The 14,365-nt window shown below is 45.8% G+C and overlaps 1 protein-coding gene across 1 annotated transcript in view; it reads left to right on the forward strand.

Annotated features, from left to right (window-relative positions):
- Positions 1-14,365, forward strand: part of LOC124550728 (esterase FE4-like) — a 133,416-nt gene that overhangs the window by 71,634 nt on the left and 47,417 nt on the right. The window contains exons 5-7 of the mRNA XM_047125448.1: positions 870-1,069; positions 1,167-1,338; positions 13,577-13,749. Coding sequence (XP_046981404.1) covers positions 870-1,069; positions 1,167-1,338; positions 13,577-13,749 — 545 coding nt within the window. The remainder of the gene's footprint in view (positions 1-869; positions 1,070-1,166; positions 1,339-13,576; positions 13,750-14,365) is intronic.

The following is a 14,365-nucleotide window of genomic DNA, read 5'->3' on the forward strand; positions in this document are numbered from 1 at the left end:
CGTACACATGAGTGCTAAAAGGAACTCGTTAAACTTCGCTTACACGATAAATCAGTCTAATCTAACAGCCGTAAATTCAACTAAATACCTAGGTATTAGAATTACGAACAACTTAAATTGGAAGGAGCACATGGAAAATGTTATGGGGGAGTAACCAAAGACTGCGTTTTATTGGCAGGACACTTTGAAAATGTAACAGACGTTCTAAGGAGACTGCCTACACTACGCTTATCCGTCCACTTTTAGAATACTGCTGCGCGGTGTAGGATCCTTACCAGATAGGACTGACGGAGTACATCGAAAAAGTTCAAAGAAGGGCAGCACTATTTGTATATGGAAGAGAGTGTCACAGAAATGATACAGGAATTTGGCTGGACACTATTAAAAGAAAGGCGTTTTCCGTTGCGACGGGATCTTTTCACGAGATTCTAATCATCAACTTTCTGCTCCGAATGCGAAAATATTTTGTTGACACCGACCTACTTAGATAGGAACAATCGCCACGATAAAATAAGGGAAATCAGATCTCGTACGGAAAAATGTAGGTGTTCGTTCTTTCCGCATCTATACGAGATTGGAATAATAGACAATTGTGAAGGTAGTTCCATGAACCCTCTGCCAGGCACTTGAATGAGATTTTCAGAGTATCCACATAGATGTAGATGAGCTCTCTACATATCGCTCACATACGACTAATTACAGTGTGCAGACAGCAATTCAAGCAGTTATTCTTCCTGCACTCTATACTGTAACTGGAACAATAGGAAGCATCATCAGCCATGCACTTTATGGACGTACATGCAGATGTAGAGCTTATGAGAAGTAATATAATCAAATGGCGCAGTTTTATGTGTTATCCATTCCGGCAGGCCTTTTTCGGAGGGCCATTGCGCACAGTGGCGTGGCTGTGGGGGACGGTGTGTGCTCTGACCGCATGCGGGATCGCTCCTTCGCGCTTGGCGCCCACCTGGGCCTCAAGACAGGCGACGCCAAGCAGCTGGTGGACTTCCTGAGGAAACAGCCGCCGCAGCTGCTCGTTGAGAACGCCATGTTCGGCCGCACTGAAGAGGTATGTCCTGCTCTGATCACGGATTACTTTCTCCAGAGATGGAGGTTTTGAGACATTTGGAACACTTACATTGCCTGAGACATATCTATCGTTATAGGATAAGGCCCGCGGTGTGCTGTTCCCGTTCGTGGGCACAGTGGAACCAGCTGATGCTGAGGGCGGGGCCTTCTTCCCGCGGGACCCCACGCAGCTGCTGCGCTCTGGGGACTTCCAGCATGTGCCACTGATCACGGGTGTCTGCACCAATGAGGGCTCCGTCTTTGCTGCAGGTCAGTGCCTGGAGTGGTGACCCACAACCTACTGAGCCAGACTAATGACGCACTGTGCATCAGTAAACCAACCAGAACCAAAAATGTCTATCTCTTACAGTTGAGTTCTCATTCTATGAGAAAAGTACTGCATTGGCTGTGGTTCAAAAAATGGTTCAAATGGCTCTGAGCACTGTGGGACTTAACATCTGAGGCCAACAGTCCCCTAGAACTTAGAACTACTTAAACCTAACTAACCCAAGGACATCACACACATCCATACCTGAGGCAGGATTCGAACCTGCGACCGTCGCACTAGCACCGTTCCAGACTGAAGCGCCTAGAACCGCTCGGCCACACCAGCCGGCTTGGCTGTGGTGCAACGTGATGAATTTACATCGTTTTTCATAAACATTCACCTCGTTTCATGAAAGTACATCTCCTACATCTATTGCTGTAGAAACGTGGGGCCAGCCGTTGTGGCTGAATGGTTCTAGGCACTTCAGTCCGGAACCGCGTGACTGCTACTGTCGCAGGTTCGAATCCTGACTCAGGCATGGATGTTTGTGATGTCCTTAGGTAGGTTTGAGTATTTCTAAGTTCTAGCAGACTGATGGCCTCAGATGTGAAATCCCATAGTGATTAGAGCCATTTTTTAGAAACTTGGGGAGAATTTTAACTTGTGCATCGAAGCTGAAACTCTTTTAACAAAGGTTGAAGCATAAGGAATATGTTCCCAGATATGTGATAAGCTGTAAGACTTTTTTTGTATTAGAATTGCCCTGGAAATCTCTAGCAAAAGTAAAAATAAGCATGATGCAGTTCCACTATTTGACCCCTGTAAAGATTTCTGTGTGGTAACCTGCATTTTTACCTTAGCGTTTGTTCTGTTATATGCTAACCTACCACCAGCCGATTGCTCACAATGTACAAATGTAGTACTGTAATTCCATACCTTGATGTTATTACAGTTAAAAAATACAAATTTATAATTGCTTAGATGAAAGAAAGTAATAATGTTAAGTAATTCATATACTTTAATGACTAACAAATTTGAATACCAGTATCCTGTATGAATCAGGGCCCAGAGGTGATAAATAGAGGGACTGTCCCAAGAGTTTCAAGAATAATTATTTTCAAGAGATTTATTCCTTTCCAATGTACGGAACCTTACAATTCTTCGAACTACACTCATGTTCAGAAAAATCAGAACACCTTGAACAACTAGAGATAGGACGCTCATATTCACAGGACATATACATCAGTATGTTCTGCAGAAATTGTCCTGCCGCCTAGTAGGCACAGAGTCCGCCATTGGCCCTGATAACTTGTTCCATCTATGATGGCGTCGACACGTATAAGATGGGAGTGGCATACTGTGTTATAAGCGTCCATCCTGCATTCACCTGGTTCCAAAGTTCATCTGGGTCGGTTAGCACTGGGTTACAGCGCTGCACCTGTCGTTTCTGCATATCCCACACTTTTTCGAATGGTGACAAGTCTGGTGATCTGGGAGGCCATGCCAAAAGGCTGACATACTATGACACCGCAAGAAGGTACATGTCGTCCAGCAACATGTCATGCTGAAAAATGACGTCAGGGGGTTGTGCAGAAAGGGTATGGCTATGAGTAGCAGGAAGTCATTCACGTAGGTCTCACTGGTCATAATGCCCTGGACAAACACCAACTGTGATATGTGCTTGTACCCAATAGCACACCACACCATAAGGCTTTGAGATGGAGCTGTATGTCTTGTATGAATGCAGTCACTGTGATACCACCCTACTTGTCTGTGGCGAACCAAAATATGGCCATTATTTTGAAACAAACAGAACGTGTATTGGTTTATTTCCGTCTCCAATGACATCGTGCCGTAAGCCACTGCCATCTAGCATGTTTATGCACATTCGTCAAAGGTAGGAGGAGAAGTGGGCAACATAGACGTGTACCAAGCCATCTGTGACAGTTTATGATGTTTTACACTGTCCCACTGTTGCGCTAGAGCCTATGACAACGCAGATCTGTTCTGGAATGCCATTAGGATGAGGTGTCAATCTTCGCAGTGGGACAGGGGTGGAGGGTTGACCTGGGTGATGCGACCTGACCCACCTCATCGTGTTCTACAGCCTTGCGTGACCCATTCTACACACACCTGTTGCAATGTCGCAACACTTCATCCCACATGAGCAGCAATTTCCCAGATGGATGCATCACATTCATTCATGCCAATAATGCGCCCTCTTTTAAAGTCACTGACTTGACAGTGTGATTTGTGCATACGTCTGCAAGGCAACCTGCATGTCTGCGTAAGTAACGATGATCCATTATTTTCGGTTCATAGCGACAACAAGAGCCGCAGGCTCATTTTACTGGTAGGTGGTGTTGCGCCTCAATACTGCTGTTTTCCATAAACCCATTCACCGACATGGTTCAAATGCTGATAATTTCTCCAGAACACATTAATATACACATACTGTTAATATGAATGTCCTATCTGTAGTCGTTCAAGGGTGGTGTGTTTTTCTTCTGAACAGGAGTTTACATTCCTTCTGCATCCACGCAACACTGCCACTCCCTCATCCAGACCACATAGGCATCCTGGAAGTTGTAATTGGGAACATTCTTAAGGCAGTGTGTCGAAGCCCTTTTACTGGCTGCAACGGCCTGTGATGATCTTTCGAGCTTCTCTTTGTACTAAGAAGCAAGAAAAGTGGCGGTTATGCCAAGTAAGGGCTGAGCAGTGTATGAGGCAGCGTTGCCACACCATTTATAGTGAGAAATACTTGCACAAGGAAGGTAGTCTGCACCAATGTGTTGTTACAATGCAAAATCGAGTTGTTCGCGTCGTCTTTCCTGGCACTTTTCGCCATATTTCGCAATCGAGTGAGAACTTTACTGTAAAACTGGCCAATCATTGGTTGTCCTTGATGCGCAAATTCACTGTGAATCACTCCTTTGGAGTAAAAGGAAAAAGACGATTAACATTCTCTTAGCATAGGATTTTCTCATGTGGGCCTTCTTTGGGTGAGACGAATTTTTTGTAACTGCTCGCTGCTTTGTCTTTTAGATTTGGATTTGTAATGTCCAAAAAGTAAGGTCACTTTCATTGCATTCAAACAACTCGAAACACTCACTTATGTTCGTCAGTCACTACTTTCTGGGGCCATCTTTCCACACACCTTTCTCATCCCTCAAATAGCGATAACATTCTATTTGGCAAATTTCAATCATCTCGTATACTCATTCATATATTCAGGCGTAGATCTCTGTTCAAACTTTTCGCACTTTCTCCCAGTTCTCGTGCATTTGGTTCATTGACAGATGCTCAAAGCGCTGGTTGTCATCAGCATTTTCTGAGCCGTTTCAGGCCACGTTATGCCACTCGCCAACTCTCGGTTGGGACATGGCTACCTCCCTGATGGCTTCTCAAATCAGGTCCACCGTCTCAGAGAACTCTTTTTTAATTTGGCGCAAAATTTTTACTATGTTTCTCTGCTCGATTAACCGCTGCATCTCGAATCTCGATGGGTTACCAAAACACGCAACAGGTGAAACGCTCTTCTCACTGCGTCACCACTCAGATGCGACTGAGCGTTTGTTAGCCAAGACCGTCCACCATCGAACCTGCATCGCTCTAGTCCTTCTTTTCGTTTGGAAAAATTTTTTCTCGAATGTTCTGTGACAAACCCTGCAGCCAAAATGCCATTTACCCTGATTTTTGCGAATCGATAAATTATTTAATTGAAATGTGCTAATGGTCACCAAGATGGGTCTTTCGTCAGAGTTTGAGCGCTTTTACCTGCAGATATACGGCTGCACAGTGAAGCTGGTCGGTGGGAAACATCATTTCCTGGAAACTTTGCGTCCCAGTGTGGTTCTCCGAGAACTGCTGCAAAAGACACAGTGCCAGTTTGGACAGTTAACTGTTTCCATTGAGAACCGCAGTTTTAAATAGCACACAAGGAGAACAGTAGGTCTCACTATGTCACTTTTTAGACAGCCTCGGGGCAAAGTGTAGCCAGGATTTTGTCATTTATTCTGAAATTTTCCACAAATGGACAAATTTTCCAAATGGACAATGATCCCAGAGTTTCCTCCACGCATATGCATAATATCGTTACTTAGGACTGCTGTATTTTGCCAAACCACTAAGAAGCAGCCAGAGCTGTTGTAATTAAGAGATATCTGTTCCACATAGAAGCCGAAATAATTTATAGTGGTGAAAATGCGAAGGAATCTGGAATTATTAAACACTACAGTTTTCCACTGTCTACTTCTTGCAATGTAGAAGGATCATTTTCTGAGTAAAAGAATGTCCTGGCAGACTTACGTATGAGCCTAAATGAGGAGAACGTAGATTATTATTTATTCATCTTATAGCTTTTACTGCAGGTAGTTAAGAAATCTTTGGCCCGCCTTCGATGCAACTAATCTGATTTAAGAACAGAGGCTGCATCTTTAGGGAAATTAGAATCTGTCAGGAAAGTAAGAAACTGGCTGTGTCCAAAACTGGGAAACTACATGAAACCATTTACAAGGTTGCCAGAAGATGGATTCGTACCACCTTGCTTTCTGAATCCAGGGATTTGTAGGTTAGCAGCTCAACGCACAGAGCTACCCCAATCGGTGCGAATTTGGAAACAGTGGTTGTTGTATTTTGCTTTGAAAAATAAAATGCATCAGAACAAAAGACGGAAGTTTTTAACTTTGCTTGTGTGGTCATTTGGCAGTGCACAAATGCATGTAAATTTTAAGATTTATTTGTGCATATAATTGCTATCTTCAGTTGTTATAGTATTACAAGAACGTAAATAGATTTTTGACAGAAGTGAGGCTGGGACTGAGGGGGTGAGGGCAGGGTGCAGTCGGCTTGGGGACGAATTCAAATCACCCGTTAAAAAAATGTTTTAGAATGTGCTATAGGCTGTGCTGCCATGACATACCTCTTCCACTATCCACAAACCCCTGAACATCGCTCCGTATGTGGTTTTCATAATTGAACGCTGTATGGATGATCAGATTGAGAAAAATTTTGCCATTTGGGCTACTAATGAGATAATATTGAACAATTTTTTAATGGTCAGTACGAATTTCGGCGACAATGGCAAATCCAAATGTATTTTTGTGCACTGGTTGTACAGGGTGTTACAAAAAGGTACGGCCAATCTTTCAGGAAATATTCCTCACACACGAATAAAGGAAAGATGTTATGTGGACATGTGCCCAGAAACGCTTAATTTCCATGTTAGAGCTCATTTTAGTTTCGTCAGTATGTACTGTACTTCCTCGATTCACCACCATGATTTCATACGGGATACTCCACCTGTGCTGCTAGAACATGTGCCTTTACAAGTACGGCACAACATGTGGTTCATGCACGATGGAGCTCCTGCACTTTTCAGTCGAAGTGTTCGTACGCTTCTCAACAACAGATTCGGTGACCGATGGATTGGTAGAGGCGGACCAATTCCATGGCCTCCACGCTCTCCTGACCTCAACCCTCTTGACTTTCATTTATGGGGGCATTTGAAAGCTCATGTCTACGCAACCCCGGTACCAAATGTAGAGACTCTTCGTGCTCGTATTGTGGACGGCTGTGATACAATACGCCATTCTCCAGGGCTTCATCAGCGCATCAGGGATTCTATGCGATGGAGGGTGGATGCATGTATCCTCGCTAACGGAGGACATTTTGAACATTTCCTGTAAGAAAGTGTTTGAAGTCACGCTGGTACGTTCTGTTGCTGTGTGTTTCCATTCCATGATTAATGTGATTTGAAGAGAAGTAATAAAATGAGCTCTAACATGGAAAGTAAGCGTTTCCGGACACATGCCCACATAACATATTTTCTTTCTTTGTGTGTGAGGAATGTTTCCTGAAAGTTTAGCCGTACCTTTTTGTAACATCCTGTAGTTTAATATAATTCTTAATCATATTTACCTTGTGAAATATTACAACCCTAAAATTCTGTTAGCTTCCAAATAATGATTCCATCGCTAACATCAAACTGATGTAGATAGGTAATTAGGCTTTTTATTTTTAACATACCATGACGCTAGTAGAGATTTTCCTCTTCGTTACAAACGTATCAATAATTAGAAACTGTGACAACAGCGCTCAGCACAAAAACCGTGAACGGCGGTTCATTAAATTCAACTGCAAATAAGAAATGAACTGATCAACAAAACAACAACTAAGCTCAGATAAGGCCAACGATGTAGAGTAGTTGGTCTAAGCTAAAGTAGGGATGGGCGTGGGTGATAGTCGATAGTGGTATCGATACATGGATAGTTTAAATCTGTCGATGGCCTTGCTGACTGTCGATAGTGTGTATCTCTTTTCTGTCGTGTGATTAAAAGTTAAAATATCTTTTAATTTCTCTACATACTGTTGTGGATTGGCAAGACAGCCAACTCACTGTGACAGGAAGCCGAAAGGCATGCGTTTAAGCTCACGCAGGCTGGCGTGAGGTCTGGAACTGGACAAGGGAGTTAGACTTTAGCAAAAAAGATCGTAGCTGTTGGAATACTTAACTTTAATCCATAATTGGTGAACATAGCTCTTGACGGTACATGTTTTACAGCATCAATAGTAACTGATAATGGCGCCTTGCTAGGTCGTAGCAAATGACGTAGCTGAAGGCTATGCTAACTATCGTCTCGGCAAATGAGAGCGTACTTTGTCAGTGAACCATCGCTAGCAAAGTCGGCTGTACAACTGGGGACGAGTGCTAGGAAGTCTCTCTAGACCTGCCTTGTGGCGGCGCTCGGTCTGCAATCGCTGATAGTGGCGACACGCGGGTCTGAAGTATACTAACGGAGCGCGGCCGATTTAAAGGCTACCGCCTAGCAAGTGTGGTGTCTGGCGGTGACACCACATTCCTCCCCCGCAAATCGGCGGACGGTTGTGGCATAAGGCTTCCGCCCCCCGTGGAGAGGACCCCATGTTGGTGTATGCGACGAGGTGGGGAGCCTAACAACAGGCGAGGCTGTGCCACCCGCACCGTGCCATTCGGCCCGAGGGGAGCTAGGAACGCCTGAAAACCTGCTTCAGGGTGCACGCCAACATGCGTAGAGAGACAGGAGGGGCCGAAGGGTCGACATCCATCGGGCCAGGGCACCCGACGGGCGAAGACGACATATGGTCCGGAGCGGGCAAGAGTTCCATGGCGGAGGACAACTGGTCACGGGAAGCGATCGGCGGCGCGTGACCCAGGGAGGCGCCCGGCGGTTGCAGCGACGCGTCCACTGCGGGCGTCGCCGGTGGGAGAAAAGGCGGCGGCGGCAAAATGGAAAGCAGCGTCGGTAACACCTGGGGCTGAGGCGAGCCGGTAGATGGGTCCCCAGGGCGCAGACTGGACGGCACCGTCGCTGAAAGCAGACGGGGAGCGGCAGATCCCGTGCGACGACAGAGGCACAGCTGATTGAGATGCCGACGCACCTCACCAGAGGCCCCCAAAACCAGATACATCGCGCGGCCGAGGCAGCGAAGAATGCGCCCTGCGAGCCAACGCCGTGAACCTCGATAGTTGCGGTAGTAGACAACGTCGCCTGGGGCAAAAGCAGGTGTCTGCCGCTGCACAGGAACCTGATGCGGCGGATAGAGCAAAGACATCAAGGTTCGATGAGGACGACCGTGGAGCAACTCAGCCGGCGAGCGACCATCTCGGGGCTGAGAGCGATACGAGGACAAAAAGAGCAATAACGCGTCCTCCCGAGAATGCGACTCTTTCAACTTCAACATCTGTGACTTGAAAATCCTGACCAATCGTTCAGCGGCACCGTTTCCGAACCAAGTACAGTGCTGCCGAGCAAGTTGTTTCCTTATCACTATACCCCAATGTCCTTGGTGGAGAAGCTGTAAGACAGAGGACTGTAACGAACGTGGGACCACGACCCTGGACTGATCATTATCAGAACGCAACAGCAAAACACCACGTCATACAAAAAGTAAAAAATCGGCGAACCAACGGATCCCCGATCCGTGACTTTGACAAGGGCCATTGCGTAGCAACAAAACGCAGAATGGTAGCAAGGAAAGGGTCGGCAGCTGTGGCTGTAGCTACACGACGAAAATCAATCGGAAACGATTCGACCACGTCATCGGTTTCCGAATCAATAAATATGCAAGCAAGTTCGGAGGAATCGAATGCTCTATCCTCAGCAACAGGCAAACGGGACAATGCATCGGCGTTTCTGTGCTAAGCAGCGGACCGATACAAGATATCGTAGCGGTACTGCGAGAGGAAAATAGACCAGCGAATGAATTTCTGCGCTGTACGTGGAGGTACAGGCTTGGTCGGATGAAAAAGCGATGTCAAAGGGTTGTGGTCTGTGATGATGGTAAAGTGACGACCATACAAGAAATCATGAAACTTTGTAACACCAAATACGAGAGCCAAAGCTTCTTTCTCGATCTGTGAATAATGTCTTTGCGCAGACGAGAGCAATTTGGACGCAAAGGCAATAGGTCGATCGTGCGATCCATCTTTGTGCGCAAGCACAGCACCGATACCGAAATCCGATGCATCCACCATCAACAAAAGGGGTTTCTGGGGATCGAATGGCGTAAGGCAAGTATTGGAAAGCAACGCCGATTTCAACTGGCGAAAAGCGCGTTCGCATTCCGTCGTCCAGACGAACTGAACACCTTTACGGCGTAAGCGATGAAGCGGAGCTGAAATGGAAGAGGCGTGGTGCACATAGCGACGATAATAATTAATTTTTCCCAGCACTCTCTGTAGGTGCTTCAAATTCTGCGGCGAAGGCAAGTCTTGTATGGCACGGAGGTGCTCGGGACTGGGATGTATGCCTTGGGCATTGAGTACATGTCCCAGATATGGCAAATCACGAGCAAAAAACACACATTTGTCCTTCCGCAAGCGAAGACTAGTGTGTCGCAAGACCTGAAATAATGTTCGGAGATGGGCTAAATGTTCTTCTTCCGTCTTTCCGGAGATCACAATATCGTCCAGATAGTTTGCTGCAGTAGGGCCCGACGCACAAACAGTTTGCAGATATTGCTGAAACAATGCAGGGGCGGATGCACACCCGAATGGCAGTCGTTTGAATCGATACAAACCAAGATGCGTGTTAACCACCAAAACGCGCTGGGATTCTACATCCACCGGTATTTGAAAATACGCATCTGCTAGGTCCAACTTCGAAAAATATTTACCCGGGCACAGTTTTTCAAAAAGATATTCCGGGCTGGGTAAAGGAAAAGTTGCAGTCACTAATTGTGGATTCACTGTTGCCTTGATGTCCATGCAAAGTCTCTATTGTCCGGAAGGTTTGTACAAAATTGCTAAGGGTGATGCCCAGAGAGAAGCCTGCACACGTTCAATTACACCTTGGGATTCCAAATCGTGTAATGTTTTTGCGACCTCATCACGCAATGCGTGGGGAACATTGCACGCTTTGAAAAATTTCGGTTGAGCGTTTACTTGCAGTTCCAAACGTGCTTTATAGTTCTTAGCGCAACCGAGGCCCGGTGCAAAACTGTCTGCAAAATCTTCACATAGACGAGAAACACTGGCTGAAGGCACAGTCTGGTTCACTGATAGGACCTCATTTACGATAGACAAGTTAAACAACTGAAATAAATCGAAACCAAACAAGTTCACTGCAGAAGAAGAATGAAGGACGTAAAATTACACAAGTTTTGTTTGTCCCTTGTATGTTGCAAGAAGGCTGCACTGTCCTAACACAGGGATCGCTTGTCCTGAATAACTGCTTAACTTAACATTTGCGGCACGCAACGGAGGGCTGCCCAACTGTTTGTACGTGTCGTGATTGATCAGTGAGACTGCAGGTCCGGTATCGAGCTGGAATGGTATCACTTTGCCGTTAATGTCCAACTCCACAAAAAGTTTATTGTCCTGCTGACGACAAGAGCGACTGTCTCGTGCAACGTGAACTGAGACTGGTACAGAATCACTTGCGATTGACGGGATTTCCGGCGACGTCGACGCACACTATTTGTGGGACGAACACTGTCACTGTTAGAGAGAGTGGCACTGAGCGGAGTGGCATGAACTATATGAATGTCAATGGGCAAAGCATCACGAGCCTGAGTATCCTTGGTTCGATTCCGATTCCGGCATGAAGCAAAGGGCCTGGAATGGTTTTGAGCTTCCGATCGGAGCTTTTTCTGGCGAACACTTTGAACATGTCCTTTTTTATTATAGAAAAAGCAAATAGCTTGGTGTGACGGGCAATTCTCAAGCGAATGTCTAGTAGCACACCGCAGGCATGATTTCACTGCAGTTGCTTGCTGGTGCAGTACACGTGGCTGAGAGCCAGGCGGCTTTGGCGTGGCCGGGTGCGAGGACTGTTTACTGTTCCGTGCAGCTCGCCCGGCGGGCCGGTTAACCTGACACACGGGTGGCGAAGTTTCAAATGATTCCTGAGCAAAGTCAAGCGTGTTCTGCCGATCCAATATGTCCATCACTTGTTGAAGGGAGGGATTGACTAGTTTCAAAATCTGTTCCCGTATACGAACATCAGAAACGTTCTGTGCAATTGCATCACGTACCATAGTATCTGAATAAGGGAGTCCACATTGACACTCAAAAGCACAATCCCGAGCAAGGCCTTTCATGGTTGAAACCCACTCCCGATTAGTCTGTCCGGCTGTACGTTTTGTACGAAAGAAGGTATACCGTTTTGCAACTACATTGACTGATTCTTTGAAATACGCATCTAATGCAGACAAAATTTCTTTGTAGGACAGATTTGCTACGTCGCGTCGGGGAAACAATTTGACTATCACACGGTACATGTACACGCCGACAGAACATAATAAGAAAGGCTGCCGCTTCTTACCTTGAATTCTGTAGGCGGTGAGATGGAATCCAAATTGGCGTGACCTCTCTGTCCAGCTTTCCAGTGCATCATCAAAAGGACGAAAAGTTGGTGCAACTGCGTGTTGTGGCTGCGTGAGCAGTGGAGCGGCCGCTGCCGCATCGTTTTGCATTGCACGTTGACCCTGGACGAGCTGTCCAAGGGCATCCAGTAAGGCCTGCGTCTGCTGGTTCTGTAAGCGATAAAATTCGGACAGTACTTCTGGACATTGTGGCGAAGCCATTACACAAGTAAATCAGGGCAGTATAGTTACGAATGTGAATTGGCCTCGTCGCCAACTGTTGTGGATTGGCAGGACAGCCAACCCACTACGACAGGAAGCTGAAAGGCACGCTGAAAGGCACGCAGGCTGGCGTCAGGTCTGGAACTGGACAAGTAAGTTAGACTTTAGCAAAAAAGATCATAGCTGTTGGAATACTTAACTTTAATCCATAAATGGTGAACGTCGCTCTTGACGGTACATTATTCATAATATCAATAGTAACTGGTAATGGTGCCTTGCTAGGTCGTAGCAAATGACGTAGCTGAAGGCTATGCTAACTATCGTCTCGGCAAATGAGAGCGTACTTTGTCAGTGAACCATCGCTAGCAAAGTCGGCTGTACAACTGGGGCGAGTGCTAGGAAGTCTCTCTAGACCTGCCGTGTGGCGGTGCTCTGTCTGCAATCACTGATAGTGGCGACACGCGGGTCCGACGTATACTAACGGACCGCGGCCGATTTAAAGGCTACCACCTAGCAAGTGTGGTGTCTGGCGGTGACACCACACATACCAACTAGATTGTGTGTAATTTCATTTAGGTGATAGGGGGTCTGGACCCCCTGAACCCCCGTTTGGTTACGTCCTTGCTCGGGGATGTCAACACACATTTCCTCTGTAAGTACAATTTTCTTCTAGGCCGTATGGTCCGACACTGTAAGCACAATGAAGTAAGAATATAACTACGAGGGGCGTTTGAAAAGTCCGTGCAAAGTAATGTTTAGTTAGTAGCATCTTTGGAAAGAACGCACACCAAGTTTCAGCCATATTGGTCTATTTCTTTGTGTTTGGGATTCGTGTGAATCAAGGAAGTCGAGTGACTGTCAAAAAATTGACGAAAAATAATTTCGTGTGGTGGTTAAACATTACTTTATGAAAGGCAAAACGCCTCAGGAGACTAAAGAGAAGCTTGATAAACATTACCGTGGCTCTGCACCTTTTATTAGAACAGTTTATAAGTGGTTTCAAAATTTTTGGCGTGACCATACCTTATTAGAAACGGTAATGTGTCTTGCTTTTGTATTTTCATATTTTTCTCCACCCGCTGTACGTCTATCGGCAGTACTGAAAAATGCCCTTCTGTCTGACGAGTAAGTGTTGTTTCTGCTCCGATTAACATGCGTTTCTGCGTACAGAGGTCGTACCTGACACGGTCCGCGAATCCAGCTACGCTAAGAACCCCCGCCTGCTGATCCCCACCAACCTGCGCTGTCCTGAAGCGGACAGGGACGACGTGGCCGAGGAGATTCAGTGCTTCTACTTTGGAGACCGCGACATCGGACCCGACACGCAACTGGAGCTCTTCACAGTGAGTAACCTCATCAACTACCTGACACACACAGTAGTTACGGTTACTAAAAGCCATACCACAATTTGGGAAACGGGGCTAAATTTCTAGTAGTTTAGTGTCGAGTTGCGACTTTCACAAATGTTTTATTCGTATCTTACAGAAACTAGCAGTACGGCAATAAACAGCCTTTTAAACACGCCGCTAACGGCAATCAAGTAATTTATAGCAATACAACAATTTAAAATTAAAAAAAAAAACACACAGAAGCTAGCAGTACGGCAATAAACAACCTCTTAAAACACGCCCCTTATGGCAATCAAAGTAATGTATAGCAATACAACAATTAAAAAAATTTAAATAACATTAGTAAACAGGCTACCCAAGTAAATACAGAACTTTGTTAATAAAGTACGGTGAAGTAGTGAAACTACCAACACCGCCATTAAAAAAAAATTAAATAGGTCTCAGCAAACACATGATTAATGGCAATAAAAGGAATTTACAAACTTGGAGGAATTTAAAGAAAATTGAAACAAAAATGTCCTGGAATATCATCGGAACGTAACAGACAAGACGGACCCGTGTAAGGCGGCCACAAATCACCCACTCAGGGATGCTCAGGCTAGACAGAATA

The sequence above is a fragment of the Schistocerca americana genome, chromosome 9 (genome assembly GCF_021461395.2).
Source record: "Schistocerca americana isolate TAMUIC-IGC-003095 chromosome 9, iqSchAmer2.1, whole genome shotgun sequence".
In the NCBI taxonomy this organism is placed as follows: Eukaryota; Metazoa; Arthropoda; class Insecta; order Orthoptera; family Acrididae; genus Schistocerca; species Schistocerca americana.